Below are 18,429 nucleotides of genomic sequence, written 5' to 3'. Positions count from 1 at the left end.
CCTTCCTTTTGAGGGAGCCTCGCTTCCTGCCGGAGAGTCAAAGTGACACACAAAAATGCCTCTACGGGTCACACGCGCTGCCTGCAATGTCACCGATTATGGCATGTGGCTACTAAAGTGACGCAACTGAGTAGCGACAAGAATACTGAACGGTTTATTGCTCTCCGCTTGAGCTTTTTAAGTAACTGAAAACCATGTGGGTAGCGACAGCCACTGTGGCTAAGTGCATCATTTCTTGCTGATGGCTGATGAGGAACTCGGGCGCGCAAGTGCGCTTTATCGACGACACTGCAACTACAGTGAATTATTCAATGCGGAAGGCAAAAAAAAAATTGTGCTGTGCAACAAAGAGAGAGAGAGAGAGAAGAGAAAAAAGAAAGGAGGGGCAGGTCTCATGATGTCATTGCGACACTGTTCCTCTACTCCACTGTGCGAGAAGGCAGGAAAGTAGTTTCGCTTATGAATGCCAGTCGAGGCAAAGGGAGAGAGTGTCTTGTGGTAAACCACTTGCACCTAGAATGGTACTTTACAATTTCCAGTGTATAACCAAAATTTCTGGTAGGGACTAGGGAGGGACACTCTAAGGAACACTTTAAAATGTGATAGTTGGCTATATGTATATATATATATATTGCAGAGCTTTTGTAGAATGTAGGAGCACCCGTTCATGGGAATTTCCTTGTTCTCAACTATTCTGATAACGTGCAGAGGTTGACCTCACTTTGAGAATGCGTACATTTTGCTTTGGAAGGGAAATTTTATTCATCGTAGCACTTTTTAAGCTTGTCCTTGGTACACAATTCAAGAAACATTTCAGAATGGCCAAGAAATGGAGGGGTACAATTGGTTACCTTGCTTCCTTCTCTCTCTCTTTTTTGTACTCTCTGTGTAGAATGTGGTCATTGGAAAATGGCCGAGTCATAACATTACTGCATGCTGTAGTGGACTTGTTGCCACTTTTTGGAGAGTCTGGTCCAGCAACGAATGGACTCTGACACTCGGTTCTTCACCTCTTCCATCTCAGGAATCGTGGGATCACCATGGACGTGGCTCAGGCGAAGTTTGAGACACCCAACAGAAGCATCGTACTCTTAGACGCACCGGGTCATCGGGACTTCATCCCAAACATGATCACAGGTACGTCTCATCTTCCGAGTTATTACTGCTCTTGGTATGGAACTTCTCTTGCAAGTTTCCAAGTTTTCCTAACCCGTTCTGTTACAATAATTTCTCCAGAAATCGTAACTCTCTACAACAAATATCTGACGTGGATAAAAACAAGCAACAATACTAAACTTGGAAATCTGGGCGTAGGCAACTATAATTGCATAACTTGCCAACTTTGCACTTCAGATAAACATAAACGTGGTCCTCGCTGTAATTTTGTGAATGTCTGCACGATGCATTGCAGGTTGGGCCTCTGTGCGTTATGTCTGGAGTGTGCGCCCAAAGGCATGCCACTTGCCTTTGGTGGTGCAAAAATGGTCTTCAAATATTTTGTGTTGACACTTTCCACCATTATGATTGTTAAATAAGAAGGTAAAGGAACCATTCAGTGCCTCTAAGTATTGATTTGTTGACAGTTTATGAGAAATGTCGTTGATATGTTGCGATAAACGGCACTGGGAATTCTTTCTAAATGTTTGCCTGTCTTTTGTCATTCTGATGCACGAAATATAAATTTCTCACTTCAGTGTTCAAATTTGGACGAGAAAGGGCTGAACGCCCAGCAGCCTGACTATCAGCTCACATTCTGCGAGATCTTTCTTAACAGAATGCGTTGCTGGGATTGTTAGTTTGCACTTCATACTTGCAGGTCTAACAAGTTGGCTTGCTTTGTACTTGCAGGTATTGCACTTGTGTCGTGTCTGCCTTCTTTTTGTCCTGTCTCTGGCGTGCTCTTGTCACACCTGCGAGATTTCTTTTACTGCATGTTTTCTATAATTTTTTGGGAAATTCACATTCATGTTGGCATTGCAGGTGCTGCCCAAGCGGACGTTGCCATCCTAGTGGTTGACGCTACGCGGGGTGAATTCGAAACTGGTTTCGAAACGGGAGGGCAGACAAGGGAGCACACCTTGCTCGTGCGGTCACTAGGTAAGCATTGAACAAGAAGTCTGGGAGCCGAGGTGCTGTGTTCTTATTATACTTCGTTCCATACTTCGTAGGCGACACCCTGCGGAAGTTGTGCAAGTAGTTCGATCATGGAAGTCTCACTCCAGCCCTTTCACAGTGTGGTTATTTTTGATTTGCGATACTTTCTACTGAATAACTACTTCGCATAATATAACTACAACATGTGAATAGAAGTTTGTGTCGAGTTGCACATTATTTGTGCACTTTTGCGCTTCTACTATGCGACATACCATGTTTTGGTTGCAAGCAGAAGCGGTGCGTTGTGGCTGCTGGTCACCGAAGTGTGTCATTCCGCTTCTTCGGTGGTAAATAAGTTCAGATCTGCGACGCCTTCCATGTAATAATTGCATCGTTCTTTTCGCACCATACAGGAATGGAACTTTTTGTTGCGTTGAATTGCATGATGTGCATCTATAGTATCTTTCTTTTCTTATGTAAAGCACCATTTTTTTGTTACAAATGGGAGCAGTAAGGGAAGTCTTCATAACCTTCATAGTGTTGCCCACTATGTACGAAATGTAGTGCAGTCATGACCGCGTGAACAGACAATGAATCCAAGGCAAACCACATGCATATGCAATGGTCGTGCCTCACGCTTCAAAGTCTCCCAAGTTGGGCCTAAACGCATCTCTCTTGATTGCGTATAATCATCCTCATCAGCATATGTCTGGAATGCTAAGAAAAAAGGAAGGGTGCACAAAAAAAGAATGTGTGGGCTGGCATAATTGTGCAGGCCACACATGCCTGTCTCTCTTTCCATGAGCACATCTTTCCTTGACTGCAGAACTTATCGAGATGACCAAACCTGACAGCTCTTGAACACAGAAAAGCTCAACCGAGGCCCTTCATTGTAAATGCAGGATGCTGGTTCCCTGGCAGTCCTTTACAAAAACAGTGCAAAGTTCTTAACATATTGTTTTTGTGCCTTGAAGCAGTAGGCTTGCTCTTGACACTGTGCGTCACTCTTCTCTACTCATCAAAAATGTTTTCTTCGTAAAAAGTGCCGAGATTACATGCCCTGTACTGCAAGCCTTGCTCCATCACCTAGAACATTTATACTCACAGCAAGACCACAAGATCTGTATCTGTTGTATTCTTTATCTCTTTTCACTCTTCCACCCACCTACTAGGGCCTTCCTCTGTTTTTATCCACATTCCCACAAAGTGGCACGTAGGTGAATATACGCCAGATAAACGCCGCTCATCTCAATAAAAAACAAACTTTCCTTGGTTGGTTGGTAACAACTTTATTGATAGTCCTGCAGAGCTTTTGCCGACGGTGCCTTAGGTCTCCCAGGTGGGGACGTCGAGGTGTTGCCTCGCCGCCGCCTCGCTGGCCTGCTGGTCGGCCCAGAGTTAATGAACTTTATCTCTTTTTTTTTTTTTTCAGGTGTGTCGCAGCTTGCGGTGGCCATCAACAAGCTGGACAATGTCTCCTGGGACGAGGGGCGCTACAACGAAATCACGGCCAAGCTGCGCAGTTTCCTGCGCCAAGCTGGCTATCGGGAGTCTGACTTCACCTTCGTGCCTTGCAGCGGCCTGACGGGCGAGAATCTGACCACCAAGCCCGAGCCTGGTTCACCACTCACCAAGTGGTACACGGGACCCTGCCTTGTTGATGTTATCGGTATGTTTCTTAGTGTTCCATTGTTTTGATATCTGGTTTCAATTGCTTGATTCATTGTACCACACCCACTGCACTAGTCAAGTGGCCGTGATCTTCCTCTGAGCACGTCAGTGACTTCGACTCATAGCTGTAATGCGTTAGGATTGAGGTGCCCTCCAGCGTGGGATCACCAACTCGCATTGGTTGATGGTAATTAGCCAAGCCTGATCCCCGGAAACAACCACCCTGGCGAGAACATGGCGGACATGGCTAGCACTTGCACAAACTTCACCTCTGCTGTACATGTACTGTCGGCGTCAAATGAAACGCATACAGCGGTGCGTGGCCGAAGCATAACTGAAGGTATTGCTTTTGACAGGCGTGCCCATCTGTTTGTCAAAACAAGTCTTAACTCTTTCTGTACCGCGCCTTAGGGCATCGTTAGCCGCTATCGATGGTTTGAAATGCCGCTTTCGAGACCTTCCACGCTGCTCATGGACACACTGCGCCATCGGACGTGAAGGAGGAGAACTATGTTTTTGTTTTCTAAGCAGTTCGCTTTTTTTCCTCCAGGTGGTAATTTTTAAAAGCACTCCGAAGTTTTATGATCGTCAAAGTAGAAAGCAAAAATGGCTGCCTCCAAGAGCGGCATGTGCGCTTCGAAAGATCGCAGATCTTGTGATTCCACTGCGTCTGCGGCTGATTTTATCGATGGATCCAGCAGCAGCGAGTCTGAGGATGCTGCTTTTTTGTTGGGCTTTGACTCTGCGAGCCATGAAGACGTAAACCAGCCCGGAACATCAGTGGCCGCAGCCCGGCATGCCCAACTGTAGTGCTTGCAGTTAAATTTTTGTAGCGGCGATATCAACAGCGGACTTTCTATTCTTCTCTTCATCTCTCTCTCTCCCATTTTCTCTTCCCCCAGTGTAGGGTAGCCAACCGGGCTCAGTCCTGGTTAACCTCCCTGCCTTTCATTAAATCATTTTCTCTCTCTCTCTCTCTCTTTTGTAGCGGAATACTTGTTCGATGAAAAACTTTGATTTTTTTCAGAGATAGTGCCTATTAGGTGGCAATACATTTTGTATATAATAATTTTCGTTATATTTTTCTTCTTAGTAGATAAATGCGTGTCTTTACAAACTTTGTTAAATTTCATCCCAAAATCTTGAGTTTGCCAATTTATATCTTTTGCATGACATACATCTTGTTAATAAAACTTTTATGCATGAAAAGTGCATTCATTCTGCATTTTGTTGATGTATTGCATAAAATATTGAGTGCAGTAGTTCCTTCAGAAAAAAACATCTGCTGTAACCTACAAAAAACACCTATTTTCCCCACGGTAGGGAAGGAGTTAATGTGTGGTTGCATTTCAGCATATGAGCAAGCTGTCACTGAGGGGGGGAAAAGTTGTAGATCGTGATTAGTGTGTGATGTCATATGTGTCAGCGATAGCTGTACTGTCTTTTCAGATAGCTTCAAGCCACCTGAGCGGCCCGTGTCAAAGCCGTTCCGGCTGTGTGTGAGTGATGTCTTCAAGGGCCAGGGCTCCGGCTTCTGTGTGTCTGGCCGGATAGACGCAGGCTGTGCGGCCAATGGTGACAAAGTCCTCGTGATGCCAGCAGCCGAGCAGGGAACTGTAAAAGGCAAGTTGCCATCTTCCTTCCACATAGTGTTTACAACTTTATAGGCTTGTGCGAATATCAATTTTTTTGGTTCGAAGTTAAGTCGAAGCATATGGTAATAAATAGTGTTGAATAAATTTGAAGTGAATAGTTCGAATAGCCGTGGGACTTTCGTAAAACCTTGATAAAATTATTTTGCTAGAAGTTGACAAATCTCAAAAAGGAAAAAAGAAAGATCCTTTGCAAGGTTGGAAACAGTTTCATCTTTGAAATCAGTAGATTCTTTTTTGCGAAGTGCCATTGTTCAGACATTTTCATGCAAAAATGCAAGTTGTTTATTGTATTTTACAACGCCAGCAGTACAGAAAATTAATTTACAGATCTTTGCTTCCTGGTATTCAGTCTACTTGAGGTTTCACGTTCACCTACCACGCAGCCCAGCGTGTATCTAGCACCATCGCGATTTCGCTAAGTGTGACCTTGACTGCGTGACGCAGGCAGTTTAGGCTGTGTTGCGCAAATTGAGTTCTGTGCTTTCAGGCTACGATGTGAGCCTAACCCTTTCTTTTCAGTAGGTGTGCAAACCAACTTGGTAGGCATGCTCACTGTAATTGTCAGCTGGTCGCCCGTGGCCCAGAATGATGCTTTCGTGGCTTTTAGTCATGTACGTGCTTTCGGGCCTCACCACCGATGAGCTAAAAGAACCCTCTGGTGTTTGAAATTAATTCATAGCCCTCCAATACAGCATCCCTCATAGCCCCGGTATTGCTTTGGGACTTTAAATCCCATGAATGAATGAATGAATCAATCAAAAAAACAATCCATCATTCGATAAGGCTGATGTTTAAGTCTAGAAAGAAAGCTCTGCGCGTATAAACCTTATCTTTAAGTCCAGGAGGACGTGTACTTGCACAAATGTGCAATAGGTGTGTCTGCTGTATAGTGCTGTATACAGTGAAACCTCGTTGATACGATCTTAGCGGGAACCAGAAAATGAAACTTATCATCCAAAAATTGTATCATTCAAAGCAAACCCCAAAACCTAAGAAAACAGGCTTACTTGGTGACAACAGGCTTACTTGCATAACACGTGCGTTATGCAGAGCAGCATCACTCGACATTACACGAACCGCAGCCAACACACTTTTATTGAATTTCAGTAAAACATCATTTGGGCCTAGTTGGTACATAATTCTGAACTTAAACTTACAGTGCAAACACAAAAGCCGTACCACAAAAGGAAGATACGCCACACACAGCGCCAGTGTGTGTCGTATCTTCCTTTTGTGGTACGTCTTCGGTGTTTGCGCTGTAAGTTTAAGTTCAGAACACTTTTATTGAGCAACTTTAAATAGCTCGTCAGTTTTTGCTGAACGTTATATTTTTCAAAATCTGTAAACAAGTTCTTCTGAAAGTTAAAAAATGAGGCTGAGAATTCCGAAACAAAGGAACACCGTAGAGCAGCATGACACATTGAGCAATCCAACTGGAGGACAAAGGCAGGCGCTTCGTTCGCCCAAGTGACCGCATGAATATTTAGCCTTAAAAGCCAACCAAAGCAAGCGCTGAGCGAAAGCTGACGCGAGCAGACGATACTAGGAGTGCGAAAATAGCGGTCGGGTGGGTCCGCATGACACCAGTTTCCTGCGTGTACGTCACTGAGGGGCAGCTCTCATTGGTCTACTTCACTCGTGGCTCGTTTGCCACCGGGGTGCGCGGCAATTTAAATCGGTCCAGGGCCGATCCCTCCCACGGCACGAAAAACCTGCTTTGCGGCAGCTTTGGTGGTGCTTGTTCTGCCGCCACCGGAGCGCAGCACGTGTTTTTTCGCTAGTGTCGCCGGCCCTTAGCACATTGTTCCTGGGTCGTTGGAATGTAATTTAATCTTGTACACTTGAATATAAAGCTACGAGTTTCAGAAATACCAGTTTGCAGTCGTATCATCCAATTTCAGGTGAAAATGCGATCGTATCAACCCGAAAAACGTATTACGCAGAATGGTCTCAACGAGGTTCCACTGCATCTCCATCTGTCACAAATTATGATGGGCTGTCAACAAATGTGTCACATTTGCTTAATTTCATTTGAAGGCGCTTGATAAAATGTAAGGTAGAGTAGTAGCATAATACCTTGCAAATATATTCTAATGGGTCCTCATAATCGGAGAGTAATTAATTCTTAATTTAGCAGACAGTCAGCCATATCACGTTTTTGCTTAAGGAGAATTAGATCACTAGCTATGTGCGTGTTAATTATTGACTACAGGCATTACAAAGGAACAAACTATTCCTTCACCGTTACTGATGCAACGTGGTACATTGAGCCACGTCGGTTGTGTGTAGCAGTAGTGTTTCTTTGTAGCAATAGTGCAGTACACAGCACACGCAAGTGAAATTAAGTCTCATTGGGTAAGCGTACAGTTCAATTTACTTGCAGCTCAGTGCTTGTGGTTATTCTTTTCCGTGCTACCGCCACTTGACAGAACTGGCAAGAGCAAATCGCGAAGACAAATGAGTGAATGGTGACTGAAAGGAATATGTTGTGCTGCTGATGAAACCGGCAGTGCGGCATTGTCCGCAGTGTGAAAACTCACACACGGTAACTGCGCAGGTATCACCATTGATGAATTACCGGTAACTCAGGCCTTTGCTGGAGACCAGGTGGCACTGACTCTGGCCGGGGTCGACATGATCAAGGTAGGTTAAAAGGTGTTGCACCAATACAACGGCAGGGTTGATGCACGTCTTCTTTCCTAGTGCGGCCGTGGCTACGCATGACTGTCAGCATAACTGAGCGCATACACAACCCACACGTCCTGTTTTAGAGGTAATCTGCCGCATGGGCAACGAGTGGGCAAGCCGAGATTGCGTGGTATCGTGTACTGTTTTCCAGCATGTTTAGTACTGGAGGTTGTGTAATCTCAAGTTTTGTAGATATGTTGAAGCGAGACACAGACGAAGCATTCACTCCCCACTGCTGCCGCTTTTCATGATAGTGCTGTCCGCAGTGGGACGATGCTATCAGCTGCATGGCTGGCTTTGCAAAGCATGGCTGGCTTTGTTTCGTTCGTACCGCCGACGTGGAGATATCGTTGACACTGCCTGAAACCGTATCTTTCAACGCTGAGTCTCAAATTCAACAAAATGAATTTTTTTCCAGTTCAAGTTTGCTTTTCCCGATTGCCCAATAATTCGGAAAGCTTTGCGCCCCTTCAGCGTAAGAAAAATCTATCGGCAGCTGTACTTATTTGCATAAAAGGTTGAATTTCAATATAACGAAGCAAATTGCCGATTTTACCGACTTCGTTAAATCGAGGTTTAACAGTATAGCTTTGAACTACCTCCAGCTGAAATGTGAAAAGGCTGAACCCCCAATTTTCTAAAACAGTGTCAGGTCTCAAGATTTTGCTTTGCCTAAAAAGGGCAGCTTTGACGCACACAGATGGCTCACTAAATTAGGTACTTGATATGGCTTCAGAAGTAGTGACAAATGAAGGCATATGTTTCCCTTGGGATATAATGAGGGCAAGGCACTGAATGCAGTCAAGGTCTCTAGAGGAATTTTACCAAGGCAATTTATTGGCTATCATCATCATCATCAGCCTATCTTTATGTCCACTGCAGGACAAAGGCCTCTCCCTGCGATCTCCAATTACCCCTGCCTTGCGCTAGCTGGTTCCAATTTCCACCTGCAAATTTTTTAATTTCATCCCCTCACATTATTGGCTATTTACGTCACTAAGACTCCAGAAAGGCAACGTTGTTAAGATGGCTAAAGACTCGCTTCAATGTATTTATCATGTTGTTTGTACCACTCTGCCACAACCCCTATCATCGAGGTTAGCAGTATTTGAAATAAATAAATAAATAAATGTAGCAACTTTCTCACTAACTTGCTGATTAGCATCAGTCATTCAGAGGGAGTAACTTGTGCCTGCACCGCCTTGGTGATTCTAGGTCACTACGGGAAGCTTCCTCTGTGATCCGGCTCTCCCGATCCGAGTGTCGACACGGTTCCAGGCGCGCCTGGTGGTGTTCAACATTGAGGTGCCCCTGACGAGGGGCTTCCCCGTCGTGCTTCACTACCAGAGCACCACGGAGCAGGCTTCCATCCATCGCATCATTTCCCAGCTGAACAAGGTCACCGGTGAAGTGGTGCGCAACAAGCCAAGGTATGGAACCCGCGTCGACTGCTGGTCACGACTCGTGACTTTGTTATCTAGGCAAGGCTTTGCACATCCTTCGATCGTGGAATACTCAGTAGACCGTCGAAGCTTTGGCCATTGGGTGCCACCATCATGCGCTGTAAGGCGAAACTTTTTTGCGTTTGCATCCGATGATGAAAATTTAACACTTATAATAGAGTCGACTCCCGTTGACTCGACCTTTGCGGGTAGCAAGGTTTGGTCAAATTATCTGAAAGGTCGAATTAATCAAACAGCGCCAAAATGAGCGAGTTAGATTCGTATTTATTGCTTGAAGTAGTCTGTGATCGTTGACTGGCCTACTTCAATGCAGTATTACAACAGCTGTACATGTTGTCGCCAGTCAGTCGCCCACAAACCTCAACACTGTCATCGGCACTGATGAAATCCTCATGAGATATCATCCAGGGCACAGCGCAAATCGTCATCGTCACTGCAGGACAAGTTGCTACAGTCACCTTCGTTGCCTAGGGAAGCAGTAGTGCCATCTCCTGAATTGTGTTTTCGAGCCTTTGTAGTAGCCCCCCAAGTGCATGGCGGGGCTGTTTAAAGAGAGGAGAACATAGCCATGACTGGACCCCGAGCAGAACTGGAATCTTCCGTCCTCTTTATCTAGGACGGAAAAGCAAACAGCTGTGGGCATCATGGATTACCAACTAGTCCGGTCTCGCTCCTTGCTTTACCTCGCAGCTAACGACTGGTCATAACGATTGCCCAATGGCTATGGACTGTTACGCATGCTACAGTGTCATCACTGCCACTAGGGTGGGAACCCGTCCGTGCGGCTATGGCGTTGCGCTGCTGAGGTCGAGGTTGGAGGCTCGATCCCAGACATTTCAGTGGGGACGGAACGCAAAAACGGCCATGTAACTTCATTTAGCTGCACATTAAAGAATTTCAGGCGGTCAAAATTAATCTGGACTTCCCCACTACGGCACGCCTCACAATAAGATTGTAGTTTTGGCACGTAAAATCCCAGCATTTAGCTTAAACAAGGGGGGGCTTCTAAAAAAAAAAGCGGGAGCTTCTAAAGCTGCAGGAGAGAGAGTGATCTGCTATGCAAGATTGTAGGTTCCCTGCTGCATGCAGCTGGAGAACATTGCGCTGGCCGCCAGCTCAGGGCAGCATTGTCTACAAAGTAACAATGCTTTTTGCCATGTTCAAAAAGTGTTGCAGTGCCCCTTATAAGGAAATGGCCATTTCAATAGCTCATAATGGTGACAGTCATGATGGAAACTGTTAAGCTGCCTCTCTAAGTGGTCTGTGGACCATTTCAATTTGTGCAGGGGGGTTCTCTGGACCACATTATAAATGCACACTTTTACTTAAAACCACTTCATTTGCAACTGCATTGACAGCTGGATTAGTGATAATGGTGTTGGTGAAACTAAGAAGGAACATTTGATTTAGAACTTGGGCAGCAAATACAGTTCACATTATATACGAAGCTGTGCATACTGGTCGTCTCTTAGTAGATTCTTGCCTGACACATCATAGTATTGGTCACTTTTGTCCAAGAGAAACACCTTGAACAGTGTTTTCCTTTGAACACATATTGGTGTTCCCTTTAAGCTTTACATGCACTGCAGACATCGTGAACTACTTAGTCATATTTCGAAAGCATTTTTGCTACTCCTCTAGACAGCTAGGATTCATTCATTCATTGTTTATTCATACAACAGTAAGAAGTTTGTCTTGTCTTGGAAGCCGATAATAAATGGACATTGCATGGGTATTGAAACTTGAATTCTTTTTCTTTTTTGTCCGTGCAGGTGTTTAGTGAAAAACACAAGTGGCCTGGTTGAAATCAAGGTGAGCCGTCCGATATGTGTGGAGCTCTACAAGGAGTTCAAGGAGCTCGGCCGCATCACTCTTCGGTCAGGTGGCAGCACTGTAGCTGCTGGCGTTATCACTGAGGCAAGTACTTACGGTCCTGTTCAAAAGTTAGCATTGTCATGAAAATGAGTAGTTCAGTCGTCAACAAGTAATTTAGTACCGATAATTTGAACTTGCTGCAGACTTCCAAAATGTCTGCATAGTTGGGAGTTCAAAGTAATGAATTCACAAGACTTCGTTCCACAAATGGCTGAAAAAGCTTGTCAATGCATTCCTGCACGTGCATATGATTGCATGCGACCCGGTCAGTCTGTATTTCAACCACTTGTCTCGCTGTCGCTACAGAATAGACAAAAAAGACAATCAATGGAAGCATCAAATTTTCATCCCCTGACAAATCACGCAGAAGTTGGGTGTACTTCGACAGCCGAATGATTGAGGGTTTCTTGGCAACAGTGATTTTCTGGCACTAGCCTCATTTTATTGCCACTGTTACTTATTGCGGTTCATGAGTCCCGAGGAGGCCAGGCAGAGGACACAGCGGCGACGTAACGATGAACAAAGAATGTTTAATTACATCGCTACGGTGTGGTCAGCTCCACAAGCTTCGTGACGGAGAGCGACACACAGGCTCTAAGCTTGTGCTGAAGGCGGGAGTCCGTTGGTGGGGGCTTCATTTATCGCATCTTCACAATGCCCTCGCTCGAGAGAAGGAGAGAGCGAATGCTCTCCACACTTGCGGCTGCCACTCGGTACATGGCAGTCAGTTCAGCGGATTTTCTAACCGCAACCAGCGCAGCAGAGGGAAAAACACTGACCTGCACACTGACACTGCCGGTGTCTTTCGTGCCGAGGAGGAGAAGGACCGAATGCGCACACGAAGCTTAATTGACTCGTTGCTGAAACGAGACAGCACTGGTAAGCCCACGCAGACATAGTGTGTCATCCACGCCCTGGGGAAGGAGGCGAGAATGCGCCCAGAAAGGCTAACGTCTTTTCGGCCGTTGCGGCCTTCCTAGGTGCTTTCAACAGTTGCGGGTGGCTCGGCGTATTTGAAACGTCCGGGCTTTCCTCGTGGCTTTGGCGGCATGAAACAAGTTCATCACACAGGCCAGTCGTAGCACCACCCTCATTGACGCCAACGTCGAGGGTGGAATTGGCGCCATTTGAAGCTGCTTGACGACTTTGAGTGAAAGAATGAATGATAAAAGCAGACTTTAAAGCCGCAAAAGACTGGAAAGAATGCTGGATGTTGGGATGGGGAGGTGCATGACAAACACACAAATGCAGGCTTGGCTTGTCTCGTGGTGATGACTTGGTCGCCAGCTACTGATTACTAGGCGTCGCTACTTTCGGTCCTGGAGAGGCGCCGGAAATTTATCAAAACAAAAACCATAGCTCTTTTTGCTGATCTCAGTGTCCAAATTATTCAATGGTGTGCTGTAAGGAGTCCCGAAATTTTGGCCGTCCTTATACATTACATTTATAGGGCAAGTAAAGATGGCACGAAGCTGTCTGAATAAATGAGCATGTTTTAATTATCAGTTGGCGACCTTACTGCAATATAGCATGAAATACAAATACATACACGGAATATCTAGTGTTGCCTCCTCTAAATTGTGCTGTAGAGATAATTCATCACAATTATGAGTCATGTATACTATCAACTTAAGTTCAAATGTGAACATGTTGAAAACAACTGCTATGCGTGCTTGTGTTTCTATGCTTACCTTCACTTGTAAGAGCCGTTTAATTTCAGGCTCCAAAATGTACATCCGAGACTGTACAATATGCTTACATACACAAGCTTCGGAGTGCTTGCTATCGCATTCCTATGTAATTGCACGTAACAGGTGTCCTGGTTGTTTTACTTTCTCTATTCGCATTTCAATTTATGCTGAGGCGACATAGTGTGTCACTGTGAAAGGAAATAGCTAATCGGTATGCAAGCCTCGACAATTACTGCAAAATTGTGTCCTCGGAACTCTCTCAATAGTGTACTTACCAAGTAGGTCGGCCATCCAAGAACCTGTCTCTCTCTGGTTTCTTGGTTTATCACTATCTGACAAACAGCTTCATACCCCGGTCAGGTGGGCAAATCTAGTGACACTTTGAGCTAGTGCATATTGTCGTAGCAAGTGTTACTTTGGCAGTGTGCTGCTAGGAAAAGGAAGGTGGCGCTTGCCACCACTCCCAGGGTTAGTTCTGGTAGTAGCAAACATAAATAGCCCAGAAAGTGGATGAGAAAGCGGCGCCGTGGTCGCTCAATTGGCAAGAGCATCGCACGCGTTATGCAAAGACGTGGGATCGTACCCCACCTGTGGCAAGTTGTTCTTTCATCCATTTTAATTTCTATTAATTTATCATTTCTTTAGTTACTTAGTAAGTACCAAGTAATTTCTCCTATGCTGTCATTGGTGTCGTTGTGATTGACGGCATTGTTGATCGGTTTATCAATCGGTACATTATATATTTGCTATTTTAGACATTGTTTGCATAATAACTTTGACATGATCAGTCGGCACAATCGATGGAGTGCCAGAGTCACACGCTGCACATTTGAAAGTGCCAAGTGTGGCGAAGTGTTGGTGCCTAAAAGAATGAGATGCCTTTCATTGGCAGAGAGAGAAGGGTTTCCATAAGCGGGGGTGCTTATAACATTTGAATTAAGAAAAAAATGTGGTTTTACAATCAGCGCCAGCCCTGTGTTAAGTATTATTTTAATTTTTAAGCACTGCTATCACGAGTACACACTTCGACAAAGTGAAGTGTGTTAGGTGAAAGCACTAGCCGGTGAGTATGTTCGACAGAGAGCCTCACTAAACCTTTCCATGTGACAGACTGAGAATGACAGTAATTGCTAAGCGCACTCACTCAAAGTGACACTAATTTTGCCCCTGCGATTGGGGTGTTACCGTTTTGAATTCAAATGAGCTGTTCTTTTTCATAGCTGGCCCTAACTGCACATGTAAAGTCTGTACAAAAAAGGTTCTGGCGAACACATTCATTTAGTGTAATTGCTCAGCGTGATGGACGATGTTGGGAGATTCAGTCGATGCATTTTATTTAGCATCACAGTATTGTTAGGCCTGCATTCTTAGCTTGAACAAGTGTGAACAGTGTTACAGGTTAAAGCTAATTGTGTGTAATAAGGTATCGTTGTACAAAGATAGTGACCTTTGTTTCTGTATATAAACAGAAAGGCCTCCAAATGTTATGTGCAGCATTTTTAGTGTGTGCTGCTTGTCTTTTTGCAGGTGATGTGATTGACGAGTGGCCAACATTGACAAACAGTGATGCCTGAAACAAATGGACTTTTGACATTTACAAGCATGGACGATTTGCATGAGTGATCTCTTTGAAGAATGACTTGGTGCTGGACAGAGTCGCGGACTATACTGATGCAAGCAAGCTCTCTGCAGTTGATTTGCATATCACTTTTTTTTTTTTTCTGTTGAACTTAAGGCAATAAAAAAAGAGGGTATGCCTGAAAGCATCATTGCACTTTGGTACTGTTATAAAAAAACCTTTTCTGATTTTACCTTGTTAGCCTGCGATTGATTTTGGTGTCCACATCAGTGCGTGGTTGTAGATTTATCGCCTTTACTGTCGCACATATCAATGCCTGTGACACATGGGTACAAAAAATGACATTACCTGCTCAACGTCTTAAGTTTGATGCCATTCACACGGTGCCACATGGACATGCCAGACAATAAATCTTAATTCCACTTGCGATATAGTGTGTTCTCACAACTCATTTGACCGGTGAATGCGTACTCCTTCTGCCTTCCAAGGTAGCAGTTACGGCTGCTTGAGAAAAGTAAATTTCATAGGTGGCCTGAATTGACTTTACATGAAATATGCCTTGATTGTGTTGCATCCATATGAAGCCAAGGAAAGCATAGGGGAAATTATTTGTAGTTTTAACTGAAGTGTAGAAATTTTAAACACAAGAGAAATGAAAGTGGACGAAAAAAACTTGCCTCTGGTGGGAGCTGAACTCTCAATTCGTAAAGCAACGCTCGCGTAATGCGTAGGTTGCGAGTTCGGATTCTACAACGAGCAAACTTACTTTGATAAGTCCTTTGATGTACTTAACTCCTTGCGTCAATATAGTTTTTGATTGCTCTATGACCTATCTGCAATTCCACAGCAGGCATAAGCAAGCAGCCTCCCCCCCAACTTTTTCTGATATTACCCCAAGCCCGGGGGTGAGGCACTTGCTCGGGATTTTCCAGTAGTGTTTTTAAGGAGGAGTCTGTTTCTGAAAGACGGATATGGTAATAAAGGGGAACATGCAACTTGTGAGGGCAGGTCAAACATTGTGGATTATTCGTACAGAATTCAAACTAAGCAGAGCACATGAATAATTGGGGCTGAATGTATGTCTTTTGCATGTTGCATATAGTTCTGTTTCAGGCATCTAAATGCGTCCAAATTATCGTGTTAATCCTAACCATGGAAGCTGAACTGGACGAGATAACACACAATGTGGAATCAAGAGGTTGTGGATCTAACCTGCACTGTATACATATTGCAGTTCATACGACACTAGTTATGAAATGTATCGTGCCACAATTGATATCAATGGTTATCGATCTACCTTCAACTGTTCTTGACTCTCATGCTCTGGGGTGCAAGAACAGGGTGCTTAGAGTATGGGTAGTAAGGAAAGGTCACTTACTAATCACTCTGGTAAGTGAAGGTCATTATTATCCTAATCAAGGTCAAAACTACACCACCAAGCCTACATGGTACAAAAACTCGAGCTAGTTGAGCATATGCTCACGTGTTCATAAATTTCAAGTTTTTTTGGTTTCAAAAGCAAATTGCTGTCTAATTGAAACATAAGTGCTGGGATGCAATCTTCGAGAGTTTTGCAACCAAGCAGTGCAGACAGTCAAAGCAACCCTGCTACTGCAAACGAAGCAGCTGGTTCATTCCTGGCCACGAAACTGCCCAATGATTAGGCCCTGGGCCCACTAGACAGGCAACCATCAAAATAGGCACCGTGGCCAAGCGTTCTTGTCCTGTATGAAAATATATTTATTCACAAAACCTCTCCAACACACGAAGCCGCTTGTGTTCCCTTTGAACCCCCTCGAGTCTATTGCAGGGGAGGCACCCTGGAATGGCTGGGCACAGTTCCTCACTATCACTGCTGGAATGATGCCATGAAGTCTGTGACTACCTTCTTAAGCTTTGCGTCTGTGTCGTCGCTGATTTGGCCCTCCTTAGCAATGGTCGCCAAAAGGTCCTTCTGCGTGGTCCTGATGTGCTGCAGGAACTCGAGCTCGAACTGGTTGATGTTGGACGGGTCCATCTTGTCCAGGTAACCGCGCACACCCGTGTAAATGACTGCCACCTGCTCCTCGATGGCCATCGGGCTGTACTGGCCCTGCTTCAGAAGCTCCGTGAGACGGACACCCCGGTTCAGCAGCTGCTGCGTGGCAGCATCAAGGTCGGAGCCGAACTGGGCGAACGCAGCCACCTCTCGGTACTGCGCCAGCTCCAGCTTCATGGAACCTGCGACCTGCTTCATGGCCTTCGTCTGAGCCGCCGATCCGACTCTGCTGACAGACAGACCGACGTTGATGGCTGGCCGGATGCCCTTGTAGAAGAGCTCAGTCTCCAAGAAGATCTGCCCGTCGGTGATGGAGATGACGTTGGTCGGAATGTAGGCAGACACGTCGCCGGCCTGGGTTTCGATGACCGGGAGGGCAGTAAGGGAGCCGCCTCCGAAGGTGTCGTTCATCTTGGCCGCGCGCTCCAGAAGACGGGAGTGAAGGTAGAACACGTCTCCCGGGTAGGCCTCACGACCGGGGGGTCGCCGTAGCAGCAGCGACATTTGACGGTAGGCCACGGCCTGCTTGGACAAGTCGTCGTAGATGATGAGACCGTGCATGCCGTTGTCCCGGAAGTACTCTCCCATGGCGCAGCCGGAGTACGGCGCCAGGTACTGCAGCGGAGCGGCGTCCGAGGCCGTGGCACTGACGATGATGGTGTATTTCATGGCGTCGGCGCCCGTCAGTCGCTTGACGATCTGGGCGACGGTACTCCTCTTTTGGCCGATGGCGACGTAGATGCAGAACAGTTTCTTCTTCTCGTCCGAGCCCTCGTTGAAGCGCTTCTGGTTGATGATGGCGTCGATGGCGATGGCAGTCTTGCCCGTCTGACGGTCGCCGATGATGAGCTCACGCTGGCCACGACCGATGGGCACCAGGCTGTCGACGGCCTTGATTCCCGTCAACATGGGCTCCTTGACAGAGATTCGGGGAATGATGCCGGGCGCCTTGACTCCGACACGGGCCCTGCCCTTGCACGCCACGGGACCCTTACCGTCGATGGGGTTGCCCAGGGCGTCGACGACACGACCCAAAAGCTCGGGTCCTACCGGCACGTCGACGATGGCACCAGTCCGCTTGACAATGTCACCTTCCTTGATGAGCCTGTCGTTACCGAACACGACGATACCGACGTTGTCCGGCTCCAAGTTAAGGGCCATACCCTTTAGGCCGCTAGAGAACTCCACCATCTCCTCGGCTTGGATGTTCTTGAGTCCGTAGACGCGAGCGATGCCGTCTCCGATGGAGAGCACGCGCCCGGTCTCCTCCAGATTGGCCGTGGTCCCCTGGGCCAGGACGCGTTCCTCCAAGATGGAGGACACCTCGGCGGCACTGGGGCCGGCTGACACGCATTTCGAGGTAGAAAAGTGCCGCGCAACGTACGAACTCACGCCGGTGCAACGGGTGGGATACTTGGCAACGCCCCGCACTAGCTGTTTGGCGACTGCGCCGGTAAATCGAGCAGACACGAAAGCCATTTCACAGTTCGAAGGTGCCGTGCAGTGTGAGCAATGGCGGTGAGAACTGCCGAGAGAAAAGCCTCGACCGCAGTGCGCCCTAGGGCCGCTTTATTTCTGCTAAAAAACGCTCTAATGCCCTTGTAAGATGTTCTCGCTTGCACTGTTGGCTTTTAATCTGTACATAAATAAATAATTTTTAATTATTCTAAATCTG

The 18,429-nt window shown here is 46.1% G+C and overlaps 2 protein-coding genes across 3 annotated transcripts in view; one reads left to right on the top strand and one right to left on the bottom strand.

Annotated features, from left to right (window-relative positions):
- Positions 1–14,906, top strand: part of LOC119431902 (HBS1-like protein) — a 36,973-nt gene extending 22,067 nt beyond the window's left edge. For both annotated transcript variants that reach the window (XM_037699343.2, XM_037699344.2), the window contains 8 exons: positions 1,025–1,137; positions 1,981–2,097; positions 3,527–3,763; positions 5,215–5,388; positions 7,978–8,063; positions 9,324–9,538; positions 11,344–11,488; positions 14,665–14,906. In XM_037699343.2, coding sequence (XP_037555271.1) covers positions 1,025–1,137; positions 1,981–2,097; positions 3,527–3,763; positions 5,215–5,388; positions 7,978–8,063; positions 9,324–9,538; positions 11,344–11,488; positions 14,665–14,673 — 1,096 coding nt within the window. In that variant the 3' untranslated portion in view covers positions 14,674–14,906. The remainder of the gene's footprint in view (positions 1–1,024; positions 1,138–1,980; positions 2,098–3,526; positions 3,764–5,214; positions 5,389–7,977; positions 8,064–9,323; positions 9,539–11,343; positions 11,489–14,664) is intronic.
- A 1,526-nt stretch (positions 14,907–16,432) lies between these two features.
- Positions 16,433–18,301, bottom strand: LOC119431887 (ATP synthase subunit alpha, mitochondrial). Its single transcript, XM_037699331.2, has one exon. The coding sequence runs from the start codon at positions 18,231–18,233 to the stop codon at positions 16,566–16,568; it is 1,668 nt and encodes a 555-aa protein (XP_037555259.1). The 5' UTR covers positions 18,234–18,301; the 3' UTR covers positions 16,433–16,565.
- Positions 18,302–18,429: the final 128 nt, after the last annotated feature.

The sequence above is a fragment of the Dermacentor silvarum genome, chromosome 10 (genome assembly GCF_013339745.2).
Source record: "Dermacentor silvarum isolate Dsil-2018 chromosome 10, BIME_Dsil_1.4, whole genome shotgun sequence".
Lineage (NCBI taxonomy): Eukaryota > Metazoa > Arthropoda > Arachnida > Ixodida > Ixodidae > Dermacentor > Dermacentor silvarum.
The sequence above is the reverse complement of the archived record's forward strand: the minus strand, read 5'-3'. Positions and strand labels throughout refer to the sequence as shown.